The sequence below is a fragment of the Drosophila obscura genome, unplaced genomic scaffold (assembly GCF_018151105.1).
Source record: "Drosophila obscura isolate BZ-5 IFL unplaced genomic scaffold, ASM1815110v1 contig_170, whole genome shotgun sequence".
Classification (NCBI taxonomy): domain Eukaryota; kingdom Metazoa; phylum Arthropoda; class Insecta; order Diptera; family Drosophilidae; genus Drosophila; species Drosophila obscura.
Genome location: NW_024542758.1, coordinates 1,149,059 through 1,170,561, shown reverse-complemented (window position 1 = coordinate 1,170,561; position 21,503 = coordinate 1,149,059). Strand labels below are relative to the sequence as shown.

At 44.5% G+C, this 21,503-nt stretch overlaps 2 protein-coding genes and 1 long non-coding RNA gene across 7 annotated transcripts in view; 2 read left to right on the top strand and 1 right to left on the bottom strand.

The window, feature by feature from the left end:
• LOC111070590 (tyramine/octopamine receptor) overlaps window positions 1–6,585 on the bottom strand; it is a 30,351-nt gene extending 23,766 nt beyond the window's left edge. The window contains exon 1 of the mRNA XM_022361256.2: window positions 5,950–6,585. The gene's annotated coding sequence lies outside the window, so the exon portion shown is untranslated. The remainder of the gene's footprint in view (window positions 1–5,949) is intronic.
• LOC111070599 overlaps window positions 1–21,503 on the top strand; it is a 105,104-nt gene that overhangs the window by 24,923 nt on the left and 58,678 nt on the right. The gene's annotated exons all lie outside the window — the stretch shown is intronic.
• On the top strand, window positions 12,465–14,189 carry LOC111070593 (glucose-6-phosphate 1-dehydrogenase). The gene has a single exon (XM_022361259.2). It carries the CDS (start codon window positions 12,553–12,555, stop codon window positions 14,155–14,157), a length of 1,605 nt encoding a protein of 534 aa, XP_022216951.2. The 5' UTR covers window positions 12,465–12,552; the 3' UTR covers window positions 14,158–14,189.

Genomic DNA, 21,503 nt, shown 5'->3' with positions numbered 1-21,503 from the left:
CCCGACTGACTGCGCTCTTTTTTACGAATATGCTCTATCTTTAGGGGGATATGAATGCAGTGGGAGAGCAGAAGAGTTTCGTCTGTGTTAGAGTATCTTTGGGTCGACTCTTTTGTGTGTGGTGGGGGGTGGTGGTTGAGCTATTGTGCGCCAGCAGGTGACGACACCGAAACCTTCACACTCACATGAGCAATGATAGTCACTCATATCGTCAGTCCTTGTCCTTATCCTTCATTCTGGTACCCTTTATCCTCTGGCCTTCCAGCCAGCTCCATTGTTTATGTGCTCTGGCCTGGTAAGTGGCTCTCTGATTGCGGAAATTAGCTGGTTTCAAGTCGTTGTCTGAGCGGAGCTTCGGTTCTGTTCTGGTCCCCCTTTCCATTCAGTTCCGTTCTGTTCTGCTCTGCTCTGCACTGTTATCCAGTGTTGTTTTCTTTTCATTTTGATGGATATGCATGCAAAATATGCTGCTGGCTGCAGATGGTTCTGGTTCTCCTCTTCCTGGATAGTCGCCCAGGTCGCACTGTGGCTGGCGGTGGGATTTTGGTTTGGTTCACGTTGTTGCGGTTGCCTGGCGGTATTTATGGTTTTGCGGTTATTAAAAGTGTCAAAAGCGGTGTGCAAATAACGATGACAGCAGCAACAACAGCCATTTTGTTGTTATCTGTGAGTGTATGTGCGTGTATCTGTGTGGGTTGAAGGTGAAGGATGCCATTCCGGTGTCAATGTTGTTGGCTGGGGGCTGAAGGGTCTTCACATGAATTGAATATCACATTTAATTTCTCCTAAACCTGTCTGTCGCCCGGGGCGGACATTCGACTGGTTTTGAGTCCTGAACGATTTATGTTGTGATTATAATGAGAGGTATTTAACAGAAGCTTACTTCTATGGTATCGAATATCTGAAAAAAGAATCTCATTTTCATTTCAAAGAGTTTTTTGAGAATTTATCGTTTAGTCAGTTCACTAATTACAATATTTATTTCTTAAGAGTTCCATTTTAAACGCTCACAAAAATACGTGAAAATATTAGACACTCAGAGCTGATTGTCAAAGGAAAAAGCCGTAAACTTATAACGAGAACAATACGAACAAAATCCTTTCATTAAAATTTCATTATAATTCGCAATTACTTGACTTGATCTTCAATTTAAAGCCCCACAGTTTCGCTCAACTGCAGAGTTGCTCTCTGGAAAAAAAGCAATTAAATGGGCTCTTTTATATGTTTCCTATTTCTCTACCATTATTACTCTTTCCCCTCCTATCCTGCGTATCCCTCGTATCACAGAGAAATGTATAAAAGCGGCGGCTACGACGCTTTCAGCTTCATTCAAAAATTCGATGACGCCGCGTGTGTTTTAGCACCCGGGCGGAAAAAGGCTCGAAATCGTGAATAGACTTCGCCCCAAGGGCACTTGAAAGCGGGGGGGTACCAGGAGGGCAGAGAAATATAGGCCGGCAGTAAAATGGCTTTCAGTCTGCGCCCTACGTCTGCCTCCTGTGTGTGTTTGCACTCTCATTTCAATTCCAGTTCCGTTTGCATATTTTCCACAAATTAAAGTGCTCGGGCCTTAAAAATGCTAGTAAATGTTGTTGCATATAAAGGGCAGATGGCCTGTTCTACAATATAAAAACTTTATGCGCATATTATCCTCCTTTGGGATGCCGCTTTATGGGGTCCTGTGGAGTGTGCAATTAAAAGTGAGGTGGAGTTTTCTCTGGTTTTCTCTGTGGCGCTCCTTTGTCGCGTCAATCAAAAATCAAAGGTGCACTGATAATATAATAAGCTCCCAGCCTGTTGCCCCCTTGGTGGCATGCAACACATTTTTCTGTGAGACTAAAGTAGGAACAGGGACAGGAGCAGAAGGGGGAGCAGGAGGAGGATATGCATGTGGTTGAGGGTCTGATGAGATTCCTTTTGACTTTGACTGCAAAATATTGTAAGCTCATCCCATTCACCGCCCCGTCGTCCGCGAAATACAAAAGCAAACGCTGAAAAGCAGCTGCCAACGCCATCAGGCTGAGTGATGGGGCAACAATTTTGTATGCGTTTGCAGCAGAACAGAACAGAAGCTACAGTGATGTCTCGCTACGGCTGCTGAGGAAGTGAAGTACATGTGGAGAGCAGAAGTGCTCTTCACTTGAGATAATCTAATTCCTTTGAGATGTGTGCTGCTCTTTGGATTACCTGCCTGAAGAATCCTCCCGAGCCCTCACTGTATCTCTTTCTGCTTGCCCCCAATTTGTATGCATTATCTTCAGCGCTCTCAAAAGCGAAAAATTAAAATCTTAGCAAAGCAAATTGTGCGCACAGGACGGATAAAGAGATAGCGGCGGGAACAGTGGACAGGGGACAGGGGACAGGGGACAGGGATAGAAGCGGCTTAAACAGATGAAATGTTCAGGGTCTAATTGAAGAGCCCGCACATGAAGTTTGTGTCCCGGAATGATAAATGAATGATTGGTGTGCCGGAAAAGTGTGTCGTAATTAGCATATTATGCAGATTAACAAAACCAGCAGGAAAACTGACCAGAAAAATACTGCCAGCCTTCCACGGTGGATATCTGTGGGAAAGAGGTGTGGAACCATCCCCCATAGATATGTAAACACTGGGAGGTGCTCTGTGGCGGCTGTCAGTAAGTTGAGTTTGTGTTATCCATTAACATGCAGCACGCTCCATTCGCTCAGCGCCTCATACTCGTCAGTATGCCAGGCTATGGTCTCCGTTCTGTTAGCTCTTCTCTCTCTTGTATAATACTTAATAATTGCTTTGTTGTAATTAAAACTTTTCTTCAATGTTTGCACTGAGGATAGCCGCCGAGCAAAGAAGCGATTGGGTAAATACGAGAACGAGTGGTGGAGGGGGGGCCAGCAGCCAGAGATGTGTTTCGTAACCCTTTCGTTTCCTTCCTGCCTTCTCCTTTCCCCATTGGCATTGACAAGCCACAGAGCTGACAGAAAAATCCAGCAAATACCCATAGTGAAGGGGTGAAGCTTCTGCACTTGCTAATTTGTATCTGTGTTGCGGTTGAGTGAACAGAATGGAGCCCAAATCCAGCCAAACCGAACCAAACCAAACCACACCAAACCGAACCGTACGAAATGGAATGGAAGTGAACCGAGCTGATCCGAGCTCAGTGACTGAGGCACGTACTGGGAGCTGAGAGATGAGACCTGAGAGCTGTATTCGGTCTCAGCTTTTGCATGGTGGACCTATTATTATGCAAACCGCAGCCACAAGCTTTCCTTTTCTTTTCTTTATTTTGTTTTCCATTCTCCTTTTATTTTTTTGGGGTTTTCCCTTAAAATAATTTTCATCACGCCCGCTGATTGATTGATTGGTGGATGGATGTCCTCTGAACCCCCCTTTTTTGGACCATTCAATTAAATGAATATATTAAAATTTATTTGCGAGTAAAAAGCTTAAAATGGAAATGCTTTCCACTTGATGGAATTGCAATTGTGATTGTGAAGAGCCTTTCGAGCACTTCTGATCGGTTAAAGCTGTTAATGAGCTTAGCGGAATAATTAGCTGCCATTTCTGTTGGGCCAATGTGGCGTATGCGTGATTTGTGCATCACATTATGAACTCTTGATTCTATGCAATCAAGAAAAATGGCCAAATAGTTGACTAGTTCTATACAAATTATGATTTCTTGATTGTTTGGCTTACAAATGGCTAGGAAAACAAATTGATTTCATTTGTTTAGCTGTGGCAGCGGGACGTAGTAATGTTATGGGAAAGATTTGGATATTTATTGCCAGAACGATTGAGGCTCGGTGGGAAATCGCCCACTCGACACGAATGTGAATACGTATACGAACTGGAACCCCAATCCATTCGTTGAATCATTAAGAACCGTATCGTCAAGGAAACACACATCACGATATTAATGCAGATGAGCCCCACAGACAGCAACTTGCAACTTAATTTGTATATTTAATTATTTTTCAATTAGCATTTTAATTGATTTATGCGACAACGTCATTTACCATTCCGGTCCCGTATCGGGGCCGTGGCCGGACCCCAATGTGTCATTGATTTCGTTCGCCAAACATCTTCGGATGACATGATAAATCATTGCAAATTTAATTGAAAAGATTAAACATTAAAATATCAATATTTCATTGATTACATGCGGTCCAGTTTAACTGCATTAATTTTGATGGGCATACGATAAAGGTTTTTCATCTTACTTTTTTGTGTATTTCATTTATTGCCTGTCTGCTGATGGCAAAGGTAAATAAAATTTCGTTCTCCGGCCACTCGCATGACAAGCACAAGCATGCGTGCATCAGATGGAAACGGGTGGTTTGGTTCTATAGATAGACTTATCTGATGGGGCATATGCCCAGTGTATGGGGTAGGGTACGCACATGTCGCTCAATTGCCTGCCTAACAGGTTCATGATTGATTGCCCAGTTTCTGGGAAGATTTGGTCAATGACCAACCAAAGATAATATAATAATTAAGCAATCTTTTATTGTGTTGAATTATTTATTGTATATATTACTTAGTGCCTAGCACTTCTTCTTGAAAGCAAATTGATGTAAAGGCTAATTTCATTTGGTTAAATTTTTTTGGATTGAACAGGAATCGGTAGAATTATCGTAAGTCAGCATCTCATCCCATTTAAGGGCATCAAAGATTCGCCCTTATTGAATCGAACTTCTTTATCCCACGAAAAACAAACACACCCAAAAAAATATGATATAAATAAACAAGTAGTCGTAAATATACAAATAAATTGAAACAACAAGCTTAAAGAGTTGGCAGCCGCTGTGACAGACAGACAGACAGACTGCAACAAAATACAAACTTCTGAATTATTAAAAATGCTTTTAGAGCTGTTCGAGCAGCCCAAAGCCTAAACGTTGACTTTTCCGGGCCCTCAGATCGCTACCAAAATGTGGGTTAAGTGCAGTAAATACATATATGTATATTGTACACATGCTTGTGTGTGTGTCAAAGTCTTATTGAAATTTTCATGAGGCAGCAGTCCGAGCAGATAATGTGGCAGGCCTTTTGATTAGATTTTATGCAAATACTTTCCGAGCAGAACCCCAAAATTTGTGGGAAGAAACAAGAAAGAGCAACCACAGACCGAAAGAAAATCAAATAAATATATAATCATGCGGTTGGCGCAGAAGTATGCCGCGCTTTTCAAATTGGTATAAATGCGGCACGCAGTGGGACATAGGCGCCACGCCGGGGTGCCCGACCCCCCCGGGGACTAGAGATTCGAGGTGTGCCGGAAAGGAAGAACAGAGAAACCTCCATGAAGCTGCCGCGAGTGTACAACGACTGTTGCTTAAAAGCCGCGTGATGAAATAAAATAATAATCATGATGCTGTTGAAAGACGAGTTGGCAGTCCCTGGGCTGCCCACACCGCTGGCCCGCCCGTCCCCATTATTCCAACTGAAGGAGCAGCCTCGTCGCGAAGCAAGAAGTTTTTTTTAGGCGCCCGCACTTGGGGGAGCTGTGCCGTTTAATTAATTAAAGGTGTTCAAATAAAATACAGAGTCGCACTTGCCAAATTTGTTGGCTTTTCCCATTACACACATGAACATTAATGGACGTGGGTGAGGGGGCTGTGGTGTGTATGTAGGGAGGTTCCTTTTCCTTTCGTAAGGTTTGGTTAGGGCAATATTCCGACGACGTTGTTAATTGGGACCAAGCGCAGAGGAAAGTGTATTAAGGAAGTAAGAAGCTTAAGTTATTGTTCAGCTAAGGGTATGAGATCCGGTAAGAACTGTCTTATATGATAAACAATAAAATAAAACACATTTTAAGACGATATTTTATCCCTAAGATTTCAACCATCTGAACAGAAACTGAATATTTTAAAATACGAATATTCTTTGGCGAATTTTTGGGTATTTTGTTGTTGTTGCCTTTCATCATTTGGCAGGGCATACAATATTCGTTGTTTGAGTTATTTTCTTACCTGCTGTTACTATTACCAATTATATATTATTGTGGGTGAGTCCTGCGGCTTTCTTTGACTCTGTTTGCCACTGCCACAACACTCTGCCACACCGCACTGCACTGCAGCACAGCCCCTGGTCTGGTCGCTGGTTCGTCTATGCTTCGAATTGTTTGCTTTGAGCTGCATTTGCCATTAAAATTTTGCTGGACATTTTATTTGATTATGCCTGGCTGGGATTTGAAATTCATAATTGTTTGCAATTTATTTATTCCACGAGAATGACTTCTGTTAATTGGTTTACACTTTGGGTGTGAATGTGCCTGGAAAATGTGTTCGAGGAGTTTTCGGTTTTGTTTTGCCACGAAACTTTGTGCACAGAAAACTTTAGCTATTTTCGCTATTTTGCGTATAATGAGTCGACGAATCGAAGATCAGGCCGCACTCGATTCAAATTCAATTTGCGTTGACTTTGTCGTGAAAGTTGATATTGGTTGGGAAATTGTCACTTGAACTCTTGCGGCGTATTCTCAGCGTGCAGTATGTTGTTGGGGCATCCCCATCAGCCAGTGGCATCGGCCAGAAATACGAGAGTCACGGAAGAACACCTATTTATAGCGCTGCCGCTCGCGTCCACACCCAACGACGATTCGAACAGAACAGAACAGTGCCAGTGCTCGTCGTCCAATGCCGTCCTTAAACTCCACGAGCTTTCGTCGGCACCGTGGCACAGTGGCTCGTTTGTTGTTGAATTTGCTTGGAGAGCACCGTAATTGTACGCTTAGTTTTTCGTGCGAGCGCCACTGTGCGTCGCTCGTGCACTGAATTCGTGTTCGGCGTCGGTTAAGCAGTGCATGGCACCGCTCTCTTTCCGTTCTCTCTCTCTCTTCGTTGCCAAACTGTTGATTCCGCCTCAAATTGAAAATTCCATTTGCTAGTTTTCGGTTTTTATTTCCAATGCTGGGGAATTTCTAGATAGTAATTGCTTCTCCTCCTCATAGACACAGAACCGTTAAGAGAGGCAGCGGGAAGGAGTGTGACAATTCACATTAGACATTCATGGGAGTATGATGAGTGGTGGTTTGGGGGGGGGGGGGCACACAGAGTTCTTCCTGTTATTCGTTCATTCTTTTATGGCAATGAGTTAACAATAATATGTAGCTGCTGTTGGATCTCTGTGTGCAGGCAGGAAACTCAATTATCTGGGAGCATGAGAATGAAAAAGATGAGAAATAGCAGCACTTCTAAACTGTAGGGCTTCTCGTCTAATGCATGTACATACACATACTCGTACGTGTAAGCCCTTGTCCAGCCGGATATAATCTAACTCTCAGTGTTTGCCTCTCAACTGCTGCTGTCTCCTGTCGGCATTCTTTCCGTCTTGCTCTCGCTCTCTTTGCCTCTCTGGCGTCAATTAAAGTTTTAACAGTTGCATGTCACAGCAAATTATCGTGGCAACAACAGCACACACACACACACACACTTAAATAAATGGCAAACTGTGGCAAGGTCCCAGCCAAATTATAGACCAAGTGCTCTCAGACAGACAGGTACAGTGAAACAGTGTTGGTTGGGACACCATTAAATTTTGAGAAAAAAAAATATGCTTGGTCTCTCCAAAGATAGTTAACAGCAGAAGTTATAGAACTGTTTTTCTCTCAGTGTCTGTCAGCTAAAGAGACATTCCACTGTGGAAGGTGCTAGGGTAGCCCCCCTAAGGACAGTTTTTCTTCATAAACATTAGCACATAACTTGACCAAAACACATTAAAGTGTGATACATACATATGTACTACGTGGATTGCTGCTTGCAACCCCATCACAGACACAGACATGGCAGCTCCAAACAACACACAACTCCTTCAGAGCCTTTGCCCACCTCACACGCACACACAAATACACGTAGATGTCTGTCTCCGTCTCCGTCTGTGTCTCTGTGGTTAAGAAGTGGGTCACGTCACAGAAATTTGCATATTTCATTCTGTTGAACACATCAAAGCGAATCGAAACCTTAAAATAATTGGGCATTTCTTCGTGGCATTATATTTGTATTTTTTTGTTTTGTTTATAGTTTACAATCCATCCTTTCGGTTATTAACGGTTCAGTGGCTGGGCATTGGAATTTTCGCACCAGCCCGCAAACAATTTCGATACGAGGAATATCTAGAGTTATTTCATGTTTCACTTACATCTGTCAACCCCGCACAAAATTAATTTATCTTCCAGCTGAAATGTGGAAAAATATCGGGCAAAAAAAAATATATATGAAAATTGTGGGAATTGAAAATTGAAAAGTTGCAAATTACAATGGCTCGGATCGATGGTATATTATACGAATGCGAATACATATACATATGCATTCTATATGTCTGGTACATTGTTGTTCACATCCGATTGGGGTTTCTGTAGTTGTTGTTTTTGTTGATTTTTTGTTTTTCCTGTGGCACAAATGAATTGGCATCTTTCGAATGCTTTTGGTTTGCCCGTGCTCTGCGGCTGATATCCACTCTCTCTCTATGCCCCCACTTCGTGCTGCTCTTTTTCACTGCAAAATCGCCAGAGATGTTTGCTATTCGGTGTTTTGGCATTGCCGTTCTGTTTCTGTATCTACATGTGTGTGTTTGTGTGAGTGTGTGTGTGGGTCTCTTTGTGTGTTTGCCTCTATGTCCTTTTGTGTGTGCCTATTTGTGTGTGTGTGTGTGTGTGTGTTGCCCTATCGATGCATTGAACCAGAAATATGTAGATATGGCAATGAGTCAGTCCTCTTGCCTTTTTTGTTCCTGTATGCTGCTCTGTGTGCCACTTTCTGCTCTTGCTGAGGATTACGCCTAAATGAATGCCATGTATTTTGCCATCGACAGTGAAGCGCCTCTTGGGCGCACACCTACGGGTCCCCGAGGAGACAAGTGTGTTTATCCAAAGGCGCTTTCCTAACGTCTCTTGTAGCTCTATTTAATTATTTAATGCTTCCGTGTTGCTGCCAAGCCATTATGCTTTTAGCTATGATTTAACCCCCCCTCAATCGATACGAACTCCGCCCACAAGTGGATATTGATTTTCCCGGGCACAAGTTCCCGGACCTAACTCAACTTTAGTTGTGTTCCGGCAATCCCCTCGCGCATATCCAAAATAACCACTTTAATAGCAGGTGAAATTGCGGACAAAAGTCAACTGCCATTCAGAAGTCAACCTGTGGGTTAAATTTACCCAGAAATTAATTATCTTAACAATGGAAAAAACCGTGTTCGAGAGGCTCAGAGATAATGAAGTTGTCAGTGTTTAATTTTTAAAATGTCTCCTAAAGTCCCTCAAAGCCTCGGGTCAATTACTTAACAGGCTTTTATGTTTGGTTCTTGTCAGCCAAATGTTACAGAAGGCCAGGCCAGGTTCTTACGAAGGCCCAAACAAATGACGAGATGCCTCTACATACAACTCTTGATTTCATTTGATAAATGAATGGACCAAAGGAATCCGAGACCAAAACCGACTCCAGCTCCACGTCTGGCTGGGAAATCCAATAAAAGATTAGCCAAAGCCAACAAAAATGCGGAGCCGCGCCTTATTTTAATTATGCGAACAGAGATATCTTCTCTTTTCTTTCGGGCGTTCCATTTGCTCAGAGCCAGTTGGCAAAAGGAATGCCACACGGCCAGAATGCAATAAAACAATTTAATTAAATTTTATGCGAGCCAAGTGAAAGTATATGAAAACAAATAAACCACAATTTACTCCCGACAGCTGGCACATGTGAACTATACTCTGGTCCTTCTCCATATTCTATTCCTGCTTGGCCATTTCCATGTGGCAATTATGAGCTTAATGGTGTGTTTCCGTTCCTCTATTCCGTTTCCATTTGCCACAAACTGTTACACATCATCAGAGTAGGAGATGAACAGACTTGCAGAACCGACCCCACCTGACCTGATCATTTGGGGCATTTAAAAACTTTGGCTTTAAGCAACTGTTTGCCAAATATTTCATTCTGTTCCGCTCACCGCTTGCCGCTGCCTTGCCCTGGCTTCCCATGTGTGTGATTTATGCATGTGTTTAAAATGCTTGGCTTGTGCATAAATCGCTGGCAAAGTTTCGGCTCCTTCTGGTCCTGTTCGAGCTATGTCCCAGCTACTTTGTCTGGGTCATCCATCCGGAGTGCAGAGTCCGGACTCCGGGCTGGGCTCACTGACCACTCTTATGTTTGTGCTTGGGTTTCGGCCTAGGAATTTCCTTTGTTTGCTGATTGAAATTGACTTTCAGGGGAAGAAGGAAGCCAAGGCGCCAGTTGGCCTACTAACCGACCAAAAGAGCTACAACCAAATGCGGCAAGGCTTGCTGCCGCTTGTCGGTTCATTGCAAAAGGTCACTATGAGCGATTTGGGGGAGGTCGTAAAATGAATCAAACGATTTGCGTGTGGCTATGCCTTAATATTGAACTTATCATTTTTCAGGCTATATTGACAGCTTTGAAGGCTCAAAATTTGAATAAATTTTTCTTGCTACGGAGTTAGGGTAATTTTTCGAGGTCAGCTTTGAAAGCCACCCTCCACCATTGGTTATTTTTCCTAGAAGTCCAAGAAATTTATTGACTTTGTGTAACTTTAAGCAAAGTTTTTTATAGTTTTCTTAAACTTATTTCACCTTTAAAAGTTTCGCATATCTTCATAGAGTTCTCTCTGCATTTTGTATGCCTCTGATAGCCTTATTTATTAATTTACTATCACATTCATAACTTGATTTTCCTTACATTTGGCCACTCTTAATCGTAATGTCCCACATGTCCTTCAATCTCGAGTCCATCTGTCGATGGGAGGCTTATGCAAATGCAAGGCAGCAACGACTTCGACCTCAATTAGTTGTAAATACAAGCTATTGACCAATGCTTGACCATGATTATGGCAGAATAACAAGCATACGTCAGGTGGGCGCCCGGATACGTCAGCCAGATGAGGATGTGCACGGGGATTGCACTCATTGGACGTTTTTGAACGTGGATTGGGCTTGGGCCTATCCAGAGAGGGGACCGCAAACAAAGCCAATTAGCAAAGACAACAGCAAGCAATTAAAGTTGAAGATGTACAGCTTGAGAGGATGAGAGGAGTCTCCTGGCAACTCAACGCTGAGGCTTCTCGTTTGCCTAATAATACTGTGGGTTTTGACAGGCACGTGGCAAGAAAATGAGTGGGAACTCAGACAGAGAGTAGGCAAGCAGTAGCGGGAAAAAATGCCAGTGAATTAGTCTTGATTTGGATGCGTGCGTCACGTTATCGGAGCTGCTTTTACCCTCACGCTTTCATATTATTTACTTTTATTTTATTCCTGTTCCTGTTTGTGTTCCTTGGCTTAGTGAAGGTTGTAATCCATGCTTTCTGTGCTCCTCCCTTTCTGCCCCCCCCCCCTTTGTCACCTGAGTCTTTGCAGGCCATAAGCCAGAGCAAATTCTCTTGCCCCTCAGCCTTTCGAGAAATCCATATACCATTGGGGTGACGGGGAACAAATCTGGAGAGTTGAAAAAATATTTACATAACTCTTTGGTCAGCCATGTCCGAATGGTTTCGTCAAGCTTCAGCACTGTAAAGTTTCACAATTAGCTCCACCACAGGGCCAGTTCGAGAACAATGTGTTCTCCGCCTTAATACCCCGTAAACCGCTGAGCCATGAACATCTTTCTGACGAATATCTGCTTTTTTACACTGCTGCTGTTGATTTGCTGCCTCAGCCTGAAGGCTATGGCGGAGGACAATACTGCTACCACGATTAAGCCTTCCACGAAATTTGTCAGGAAGTGCTTTAAGAAGGGCTATCGCTGGAACATAAAGCAAGCAAAATGTGTGAAAATAGTGCGTAGAGTAGACATTCCGAAAATACATTTGTTGTGAACTAGTCAATAAAGACAGACTAGACAGACAGACTAGACTCGCCCGAAAGAAAAGACCCATTAGTTCTGTTGAATATTGTCCGCGTTTCTGTCATTGAAGAAGGATTAAATAAAGAGAAATGGCCTGCAATCATTGAACTCGAATTGTCATCATCTGTCTGGGCCTGAGGTGCGGAGGCCAGGACTATTAGCTGGCCTCTCAACATGTGCGCCCTCCGAAAGTATATGTACAAATGCCAATGGAGCATCATTCCCCCAGTTCTGATCCTCCGTCGGTCTCGGATGTACTTCAACGGCAGCTTAAGGCATTTGTAATGATTGAATTTGAATTGCAAGGCAAAGGCAAAGGCAGCTGGAAATCTCTCATGTGTTGATTCGAGACTCGAAACTTCTTGCCCTCCACCAACGACGCGTCGTTCTGCTCCGCTGGCAAGTAATCCTGCCCCTGCCCCTGCTTCCGTTCGGGTTCTCAAATCTCTTGCCAGCCAGTTTTCCTGCCCCGTTTTTGCTGCTGGCTAAAATAACATTTTATTTGGTAGCAGCAGGAAATGGTGATTTAAATTCTGTGAAAATATTGGATTGGCTCACTGGCGGCTTTAAGGGCTCTCTGCCGTATTTAGTTGTAGTTGAAGCTTAAGCTGCTTTTTCTTTGGTGGCTCTCATCGCTCTCTCTTTGCTCGAACGCTCAAAATTCCCTTCGAAATTCTCCCTTTTCGATTATTCCTACAAAATTCGAGTTTTGACCTTAGCGAAATGCAACCCATCGATCCGAACCTGGAGACGGCCCATTCCTTTGTCGTGTTGGGTGCTTCGGGGAGGCTGGCCACGCAGAAGGTTTTTCCGGCCCTCTGGGCCCTCTACAGGGACAATCGCCTGCCGCAGGGCACCCGCATTTTCACCTACAGCCGAACAAAACTCCACACGCGGACTTACCGGCTGACATGCGCACCCTATATGGACCTGGATCCGGAGCGGGATCCCCAGAAATTCAACAGCTTCTGGCTGACGGTGCACTGTGTTCAGGGGCAATACGACAGTCCGGAGGACTACGCTGCCCTAACCGAGGCCATGGTCCTGCAGGAGTCAAAGCACAACCAGATCTATGCCAATCGCATATTTTACCTGGCCCTGCCCCCCGTCGTCTTCGATCAGGTGACCCTCAACTTGAGCCGAAAGTGTAAATCGTCCACGGGCTGCACACGGATTGTGGTGGAGAAGCCCTTTGCCAGGAACGATCTGACCTTCAGGCCCTACCAGACGGCCCTCTGTCAGACGTTCAAGGAGTCGCAGATCTACATGATCGATCACTTCCTGAGCAAGCAGATAACGCAGAACGTGTTTGGGCTGCGCTTCGCCAACCACCTCTGGTCGGAGACGCTCAACAATAGTCACGTGGCCGCCGTGATGATAACGGTGAAGTGCGAGAAGCCGGTAAAGGCTCGGGCGGAATACTTCAACTTCTTCGGCATCATCCGCGACGTGATGACCAATCACATGATGCAGCTGCTGGCTTTGGTGGCCATGGACAAGCCCTACTCCAACACCATCGACGACCTGCGAAACGAGCGGCTGAATCTATTCAAAGAGGTGACCACCGCGAACATGGGGGACGTGGTCATTGGCCAGTACCGCAACAACCGCATGGAGAGCGATCCCGACAAGGTGGGCTACACGGAGCACAGCTACATACCCAGGGACTCTGCGACGCCCACATTCGCTATGGTTGTCCTGCACATCAACAACAGGCGCTGGTCGGGAGTGCCCTTCATTCTGCGTGCCGGCAAAGCCATGAACGACACCAAGACGGAGGTGCGGATCCAGTACAAATCGGTGGGATGCGATGAGGGGAACAGCAAGGATCTGGACATCAGGAATGAGCTGGTGCTAAGACTCTCACCGTTCGAGGAGATCTTCATGCGGCTGCGACTGAAGCAGCCCGGAGAGGAGCTCTGTCTGAAGGAGGCGGCTCTCAATCTGCGCGTGGATGACAGAAACACCAAGTACATGCCCAACTACAACAGCCTCATCCTGGACATCTTGAAGGGCAATCAGAGCATGTTCATGCGCACCGATGAGCAGTGCGAGATCTGGCGCATCTTCTCACCCATTCTGCAGAGGATCGATACGGATCGACCCAAGCCGCTGCCCTACGATTTTGGGTCACGGGGCCCACTGCTCGCCTACCGCAAGGCCGAGCGGGTCGGATTCGTGTTCTTCACATCAGATGAGTGGCGCGAGAACAAAGAGACCCTCGACTACACCGTGAAGAGCAGCAGGATCCTGAGTGGGCCACACCACGCATTGAAGCCCGACCGAGAGCCAACGGTCGTCAAGTTGAGGTCCACGGAAATCCAATAAATAAAATCAACAACGAAAGTTTTTTAATTAAACAAGTGCAGCCACTGGCACTGGCAGTGCTACTAGCAACTACCAACTATTACTGCACCAGCTGGCCATCATCAAGGCCCGGGTTGCTGCACCTTGACTTGGTCTACTGGCTTATCCCAACTTATCAACACTTTGTTCTGTGCTGCTGCTGCTGGTGCTGCTGCTCTGGGAGCGTATAAATAACACGCATGATTTGGCCATTGTCCCTTGGTCGGGCTCTGGGGGCTGTAAGGGGCTCGTAAATAACCAGTAGGTAGCGAGGAACAGCTAGCGACTAGGAAATTCCCTTTCAGTCAAAAATTAAGTAGAATAATAATGGAACATAGATGGGGCCACGAAGAATTCAATTTAAATGTGAAAGACAAGTCTATCTTTCACGGACAAGCACGAAGAAGATATACATATGTTACTTTTACTTCTCTTGAGCCCGTCTTCTCTTCTCAGCCTCATAGCTGATATACCACAGCTGTGTTTCTTGCAGTTCGTTAGTGTATTAACTGGTCCTGGGGCCGTAGTCAGGCGTTGGCCAGTTGTTGTTCTGCAGGAGTTGGCAAGTTGCCTGCTCTGCTCTGCACTGGCTCTTCTGGTTCAGTAAAAGTTTCCAATAACTGTATAGCAGTTGATGAAAAAATGTTTGTATAAAATGTAGATACATACATACAAATACCCCTATAACCGAAATAGATATAGAGAGAGAGAGCGAGAGAGAGATGCTCGCAATGGCTGAGAAAGTTACTTTGATTTCTTAAGCGCAACTTTGGCTAGGAAAACTTCTTCGAACTGCTCAATCACCAGTCCTTGACTTCTTGTTTACCCCCGTAAACTTTGCTGCGGTCATTCTACGGGTATGGTCGCTCGTGTTCCCGTTTCTGCTGCTCACGATGATGATGATTCCGCGCTGATTCAGGGCAAAGTTCAAATGTAAATTGGTTTGCGTGAATGAAGCGTGCCCCGTATGCTCTCCGAGATTAAAGCGCTTCCAGTTGATTTTCGAGGAATTCCCATCTAATTAGCTAATGCACTAAGTGCTCTATATACGTAATACGTATGCAACACATTGTTATCCTTGGCACAAATTTGCTTAAAAGATTTCCCTGCCAGCACAGTCCACAGGAGTAGCCATTCATTCGTTCCCCCAATCGCGCCATTGCCTTGATTTTTCATGGTCTTTTGTTGTTCTCTCGTAATGCGGCCGCCCACGCATATGCTTTGTGTTATATATATTTTTTCTCTCTCCGGTTTGTTTTGCTCGATTTTCCGGGCTTTCCTTGCTTGCCTTCGGCAGCCAAAAAGCCAAATAAAAAGATTCCCCTTCGTTCCCCATTCCACACGAAACGGGCGCTGTGTGTCGGTCTCGGTCTGTGTGCCATGGAAATCATTAAAAACAATATTGTCGCTTCCAATTGAGATTGCCTTCAAAGTTTATTTATTTTATTGCCACCTCCTGCCGCTGCCGCTGCCTCGGGCATTGCTTTTCTTTTCTTTTTTTATGTATCTCTCATAGGGGCGCTTCGGCTACGCCCCTTTGCTGCTGGCGCTGTCTTGCCTCAATATGTTTGCCTATTTAATTTCCAACAAACATGAACATGACCATTAAATCAGCCATAAAGCGATTAAGCCGTTTACAATTTTCAGCAAAGAGGAAGTCTCAGAAATCACCTCAGATCCACCACCACCATCATCATCATCAATCTGTGCAATCCGAAAGCATTTAGCTCCGGCTTAGATCACCGCAGCGTAACCGAAACCAAAACCAGAACTAGAAGTAGAACCCATCCGTACCTAATCGACCCAAACCTGAGCTAATCTCTGTCATGCCTCTCCCAAGGCCTGCCCGGCTCTGGCTCTGGCTCCGGCTTCTGTCCCTTCCCCGTCCGACATCCCACATGCTACGAGTATTCCCTCTACACACACGTGCAAACACACACATATGACTTGCATCCTTGGCTCGCTCTCTGGGGGTTTTGAGTGCCACCATTTCACTTTTTAATACCCCACAAACAGGAGAACCAAACAAACACACCTCCAGCAGGACACACAAGGGGGCGAGAGCGATAAAAAACGAGCCCTGGCTACACCTAGTGGCAAAAAGGATTTCGTGTTTGGAAACCGTAAAGTGAAATTAAAATGGTTGGGCCAGCGCTGAGCTGGTCAAAGCCGGCTCGGATTGGGCAGGGCTCGGAGGCGGTAAAGCAAATGGCCAGCGCGCTCACAAAACACGGGCAATCAAAAAATTGTAGTTAGTCGGCCATCGACTCATCCTTCGACACAGTCCGTTGCCTCCCTGCCTCTGCCTCCTCCTGCCTCTCTCTGTGTGTTGGTTGTGCTATCTTTACGGGTATTTTCAATGCTACAGCAAGTGCTATGAGTTCTGCTGCTGCTGCTGCTGCTGCCACTGACCAAGTTACAGCCACCTACAACGAACGATTACAACCCGTGACACTCTACACAACTTGTGGGCCAACAGTTTGCGGTCTCAGTCGGAACGGAGGTGATGGGCAAAAGGGAAGAAGAGGAAAGATTCTCTGGTCAACATTTCAAATTGCTTAATTTAAAAGTGACTGGCAAAAAAGGAGCAACATTCGTCGAAAACAGACACAGAAGGAGAAACAGAGTAGGAGAGTAAGAGACAGAGAGTAAGAGAGAGAGAGACAGATACGCTGTCTGAGACAGAGATAGAGAGAGTGTGAAAAAATAGTTAGCTAAATGTTGACCAGCTCAGTAGTACGGGTAGTTGGGCTTGTGGCTTTCGGAGGTGTTTCTGGATCTGCTCCTCTGCCTCTGCTTCTGCCCCTGTCCCTATCTCTATCCATTGCATCAGGCGGCAACAAGCTCGTAATCAAAGCAAACGAATTGGGCAGATTTTCAACGCTTCTTCCGGACGAGGGCGGTGCGAAAGAACTCCCAAAATATGTTGCAACAACTATGCTGTTGGATGGGATGTTGTTGAGGCTCAGTTGGCATAGAATTGCAATGGGCCTGGAAAGGTGTGAAATGGGGGATTAGTCAAGTGAGATGACAGTTAATGGAATTGAAGGCTCAGATATAGATATGAAAAGTAATTTGCAGTGATGTTGAGGGCTATGAAATGGGAAAGGCAAAACATCTTTCAGGTTGTTTGGTTCAAGGATTCTCTTTCAGAGGCGAAACTATGTTAGTTGCGGTTGAGCATCACCTGGGATATATTCTAGCTTGCCTTATGGGGGTTGTCCTTGGCGTGATTTAAGTGCTAATTATTTTATTCGCTTGCAGTTTAGAGTTTGAGGCTTTACCCTACATTTCGTTTTATTGCTCATAGTCCTCAAGCCACCCTCGCTCGTTAGATGCGCCTTGTCCATGCTATCCATACATTTTTCAGTATTTCCACTCTGTTTTACATTGGCTTTCCGGGGCGCTTCGCCTTCGCTGACGTTCTCTGCCATTCCGTTCCGTTCCGCTCCGTTCGACAGAGCGACGACACTCGTTACATTGATAACGTTTCATTTACTGCTTCTCCCTGTACCACTCAACCTGGTCGAAACCAAGGATAGCGGGGAACGGAGACCAGAAGAAGGTGTGTTAATTTCAAAGATATTGCAGAATAATTGCTTATTTGCTCTGGCCACTGCAGATTGGCAGTTTCTTTCGTCTTGTGTGCTAGCATCACTTCTTTAAGGCAGGACTTTAAGAGTTTAACGTTTGGCTGCACTTTTTGTGCCCTGCCATTGGCAGCCCTCCTTCCGGGGCACGTAAAAATGCGGTTTATAGTTCATGTGCACTCGCGGTGGCATCTTCTCCATGCCATCCCTATGGCTCCTCCACTCTCATCAGCGTCAGAGCTGCAGCAGGAGCTCCAACGGAGCCGCACAATGGCCGCATGCACGTCTCCCTGGTCATGGTGTTTGAGTCTGTGTCTGTGCCTGTATGTGCCAGTACGAGTATCTGTGTGTGTGCGCCTCGACGACTATTTGTATTGGTGCTAAAACGTGTCTTTTGATGCGTAGAGATGTCGTAATATGAGCTAGGTGCTCGGCTTGGCTGGGCTTGACTTGGATGGTCTTTCACCATTCCCCACTCCCAGCGCATTTTTTATGTGCTTCGTCAGTCTGCTGCTGCTCCCAAAACTTGGAATTCCTTCCACTCGAAGCATACCCGTACATATGCAAATAGTCTACGCTTTAGAGGGGGTTTCATTTATTTTGCATAAATATTTAGATGCGAAGTGTTTTTTTTTATTTTTCGGGAACTCTTTTATAATCTAATAGAGAGCAAGAGCAGTCGTGGACAAGACTTGGCCAAAAATGCGGAAAGTTGTAGGACTTTTGGCGTTACGGTTTTATGAATTTGAAGGAATTATATACATACATTTTGGCTGATTTATGCTGATATATGTATATACATATATATACAGCTATATATATATGATCGAATATTTACACTTCAGATTCAAAAATGTATATCCATATAAGCATCGAGAGTAAAAATTAATATGAAAATAAATTATCTAAATATACTAATATTTAAAATAAATATATTTCATATAAATACTTTTATATGCAGACTAAATATCTGTCTTAAAAAATTTAATATATATAATTTAATTATATGTGTTGAAGATATAGATTAAATATGAGACGCATTAAAATAACTTTTTAATACATTTAGGTTTAAATTAATGTGAGTTCCATTTAATTTCACTTCGTTTGTTTACCTACCATTTTTCTCCGATTCTATGTGATGTTGGTTAACATTGACTAATATTTTCTTGGGTAAAGAAAACCGCAAAAAGCCATATATTTTTCCTAAAATTTAAATACTATTTCTATCCATTTTTATTGGCAACTCAATTTCTTTAAACTCGCACTTTGGCTTACATACTTATTAGCACTGACAGCAAGCGAATCTCAATTGTCGAGTCATCTCCATTTGAGGCTGGTTCCTGATTCCCAGCGGGTTTTTTGACGGCGAGTTCCAAGTTTATTTGATTATCCGTGCTGGTAAACAAATATTATGCGCCAATTTGTCATTTACGAGCATTGTCCGGATCGTAAATATGTTTTTATGTTGCACATTGAGGGAAATTTATTTGTTATGCGATTTTGGTTTTTATAAACAAGTTATGAAGTGCTTTCCTCTGGATTACTGGCAGCTGGTAGGGATCCTACGATTTTATGGGTCTGAGTTATTGCTGATGGAAGCTCGCTGCCGGCGGATGATCAGGGTAAGCGACTCTAAATTTTATTTCAGCTCTGATGCTTCACCTCCTGGCCATACTATAATTTGAAAATAGTTCTTCGCGCCACAGTTCGGTGAACATTTTCATAATGGCAATTTTGGTGTGCAAATCTGTGGATGTGGTGTGGTGGATGAAGGGATGGCGGGCTGGCTCACTTTAGTTATGGCTGCATTATAAATTTCAAATGCAAAACCAGACACTTGCGAGGAACCGAACCTGGCTGCTGCCTGCAAACCGACTCCCATTTGTCAGCGTTATATGCGCCTCCGCAGGGGGAGTGTGGAGGAGGGCCCTGCGCATACGTTGCGGTTTATGCACATGGCAATCTCTATGAGTAAATGCCCTTGGCTCCCGGCGCCCGTCTCACGGCAGCCGCCTCCTTTTGCGACAATCGTCTGTCTGTTCTGCATTACGCTAATAACCTAAAACCGTGTGAGTTATGCCATTCCACTTGCCACTGGGTGAAGCTGGGGCACTTTGGTTTTGTCTGGCGGTTTAAGCTGAATTTGTGAGAACAGGACGCATCTTCAGCTTCAGGGGCAGGATATACATACATAGTTCTGCTAAGCTGCTAATTGACTCAATGAGATCTTAGGGAAAACACTTTGTCTGGGGCCACTTCTGTGCTGGCTGAGATAAAGAATTTACCCCCTCTTTGTGTGCGTTAGTCAGGCTTTAGAGCTGCGATTGAAATAACTTTTGCCAGGTAAACGTTACCCCGCTGCATGTTATTCCCTCCCTTATTGGTTGACAGCATTAAACGTCTGCTGCTTGGTTCACTTCCGTTTACCTTGAGGCGGAAGTTGACCAAACGCTCGAAGTTCGCTCCTCTGTGAGTGTTCGTGGCGTGTGCGTGTGAATGGAACTTCCGTGTCATGTCCTGGAGCAAGGGCTGTCATTGTCATGCGCCACGCTCTAGTTTGCATCCCCTTCAACCAAGAGCCGCCTTCATATCTTAAGCATATTTGCTTTGACAGTTTGTTAGCATATCAATGACCCCTCGGATGTCACCCAAAAAGGTGCAACCAGCAGCACATGCATATATACATATGAGTATATATATATCCCCTACATTGTACATATCCTCTATCCACATAGATTCTCATCCAACTTTTTACCTACGTCGGATACCAGAGCAAGCAGTAACCATAAAAGTGGATGATGACCACATCAATTTGGTTATCCTCTGTGTCTCCCACCCACTTAATTAGCGGCTCACAGTGGACATTTTTTTTTCGCTGTGATGAAGCTTAAAGTGAAAATAGTTTGCATGCCATGCTGGAATATATTTTGGATACTCTGAGTTAATACCCCAGATAATTATAACCGGTGCTCATGGAGTGTAGAGTTATGTTAGATTCGTGTAAAAAATCTCCCCTGTTTCCTCCCTTTCTCACACACTTTTCCTCAGCCAGTGTATGCCCCCTGGAGGTGTGTTGGTGTGAAGAGCGGTGTAGTGAACGGAAACAAGTAGAAAATATTCAAAAATTCGAAGCATAAACAAATTCTAAAGCTTTAAGCTGCCAAGTGCAAAAATTAATATTAGACAGCAATCTGCGGGCTCTGCACATGTCGTGCATAATGCTGGATTTAAGTGCGGTCTGAACACCTTCACAGAGAATTTGAAACCAGTTTAAAGCCAACCGCAGCTGTCAGAGCAATGTGTGTGTTAGCTAATAAACTAATTGAAATTGGACTGTCGAATTAGTCAAAGGGAATACGATCGAGTAAGTCGAAGGATGTCCAGTCACCTTTACTGGTTTACTCCACCACATTCTCATATTTCCACACACATACACAGACACACACAAACTAGCCTTAATCCCCACATAAAGTTTGAGATTTATCATCTTGTTGGGCTTAAATGAGTTAGCATAAATCACAGCCAAATGTGCTGTATATGATCCGCACATATTAACATGTTCAAGTCATAAATTTTGAGTACAAAGAAAAATATATATAAAAATTCCAGCCCCGGGCCAAAAGTTGACTGGAAAACGGTCCCAAAAAAGAGAACAGACAGGGACAGTCTGGGTGCAGAGCGGGACATGAGAAACTGACGAAGGGAATCTTGGCTCTGGCGCCAGTTCGACTTGGCCAT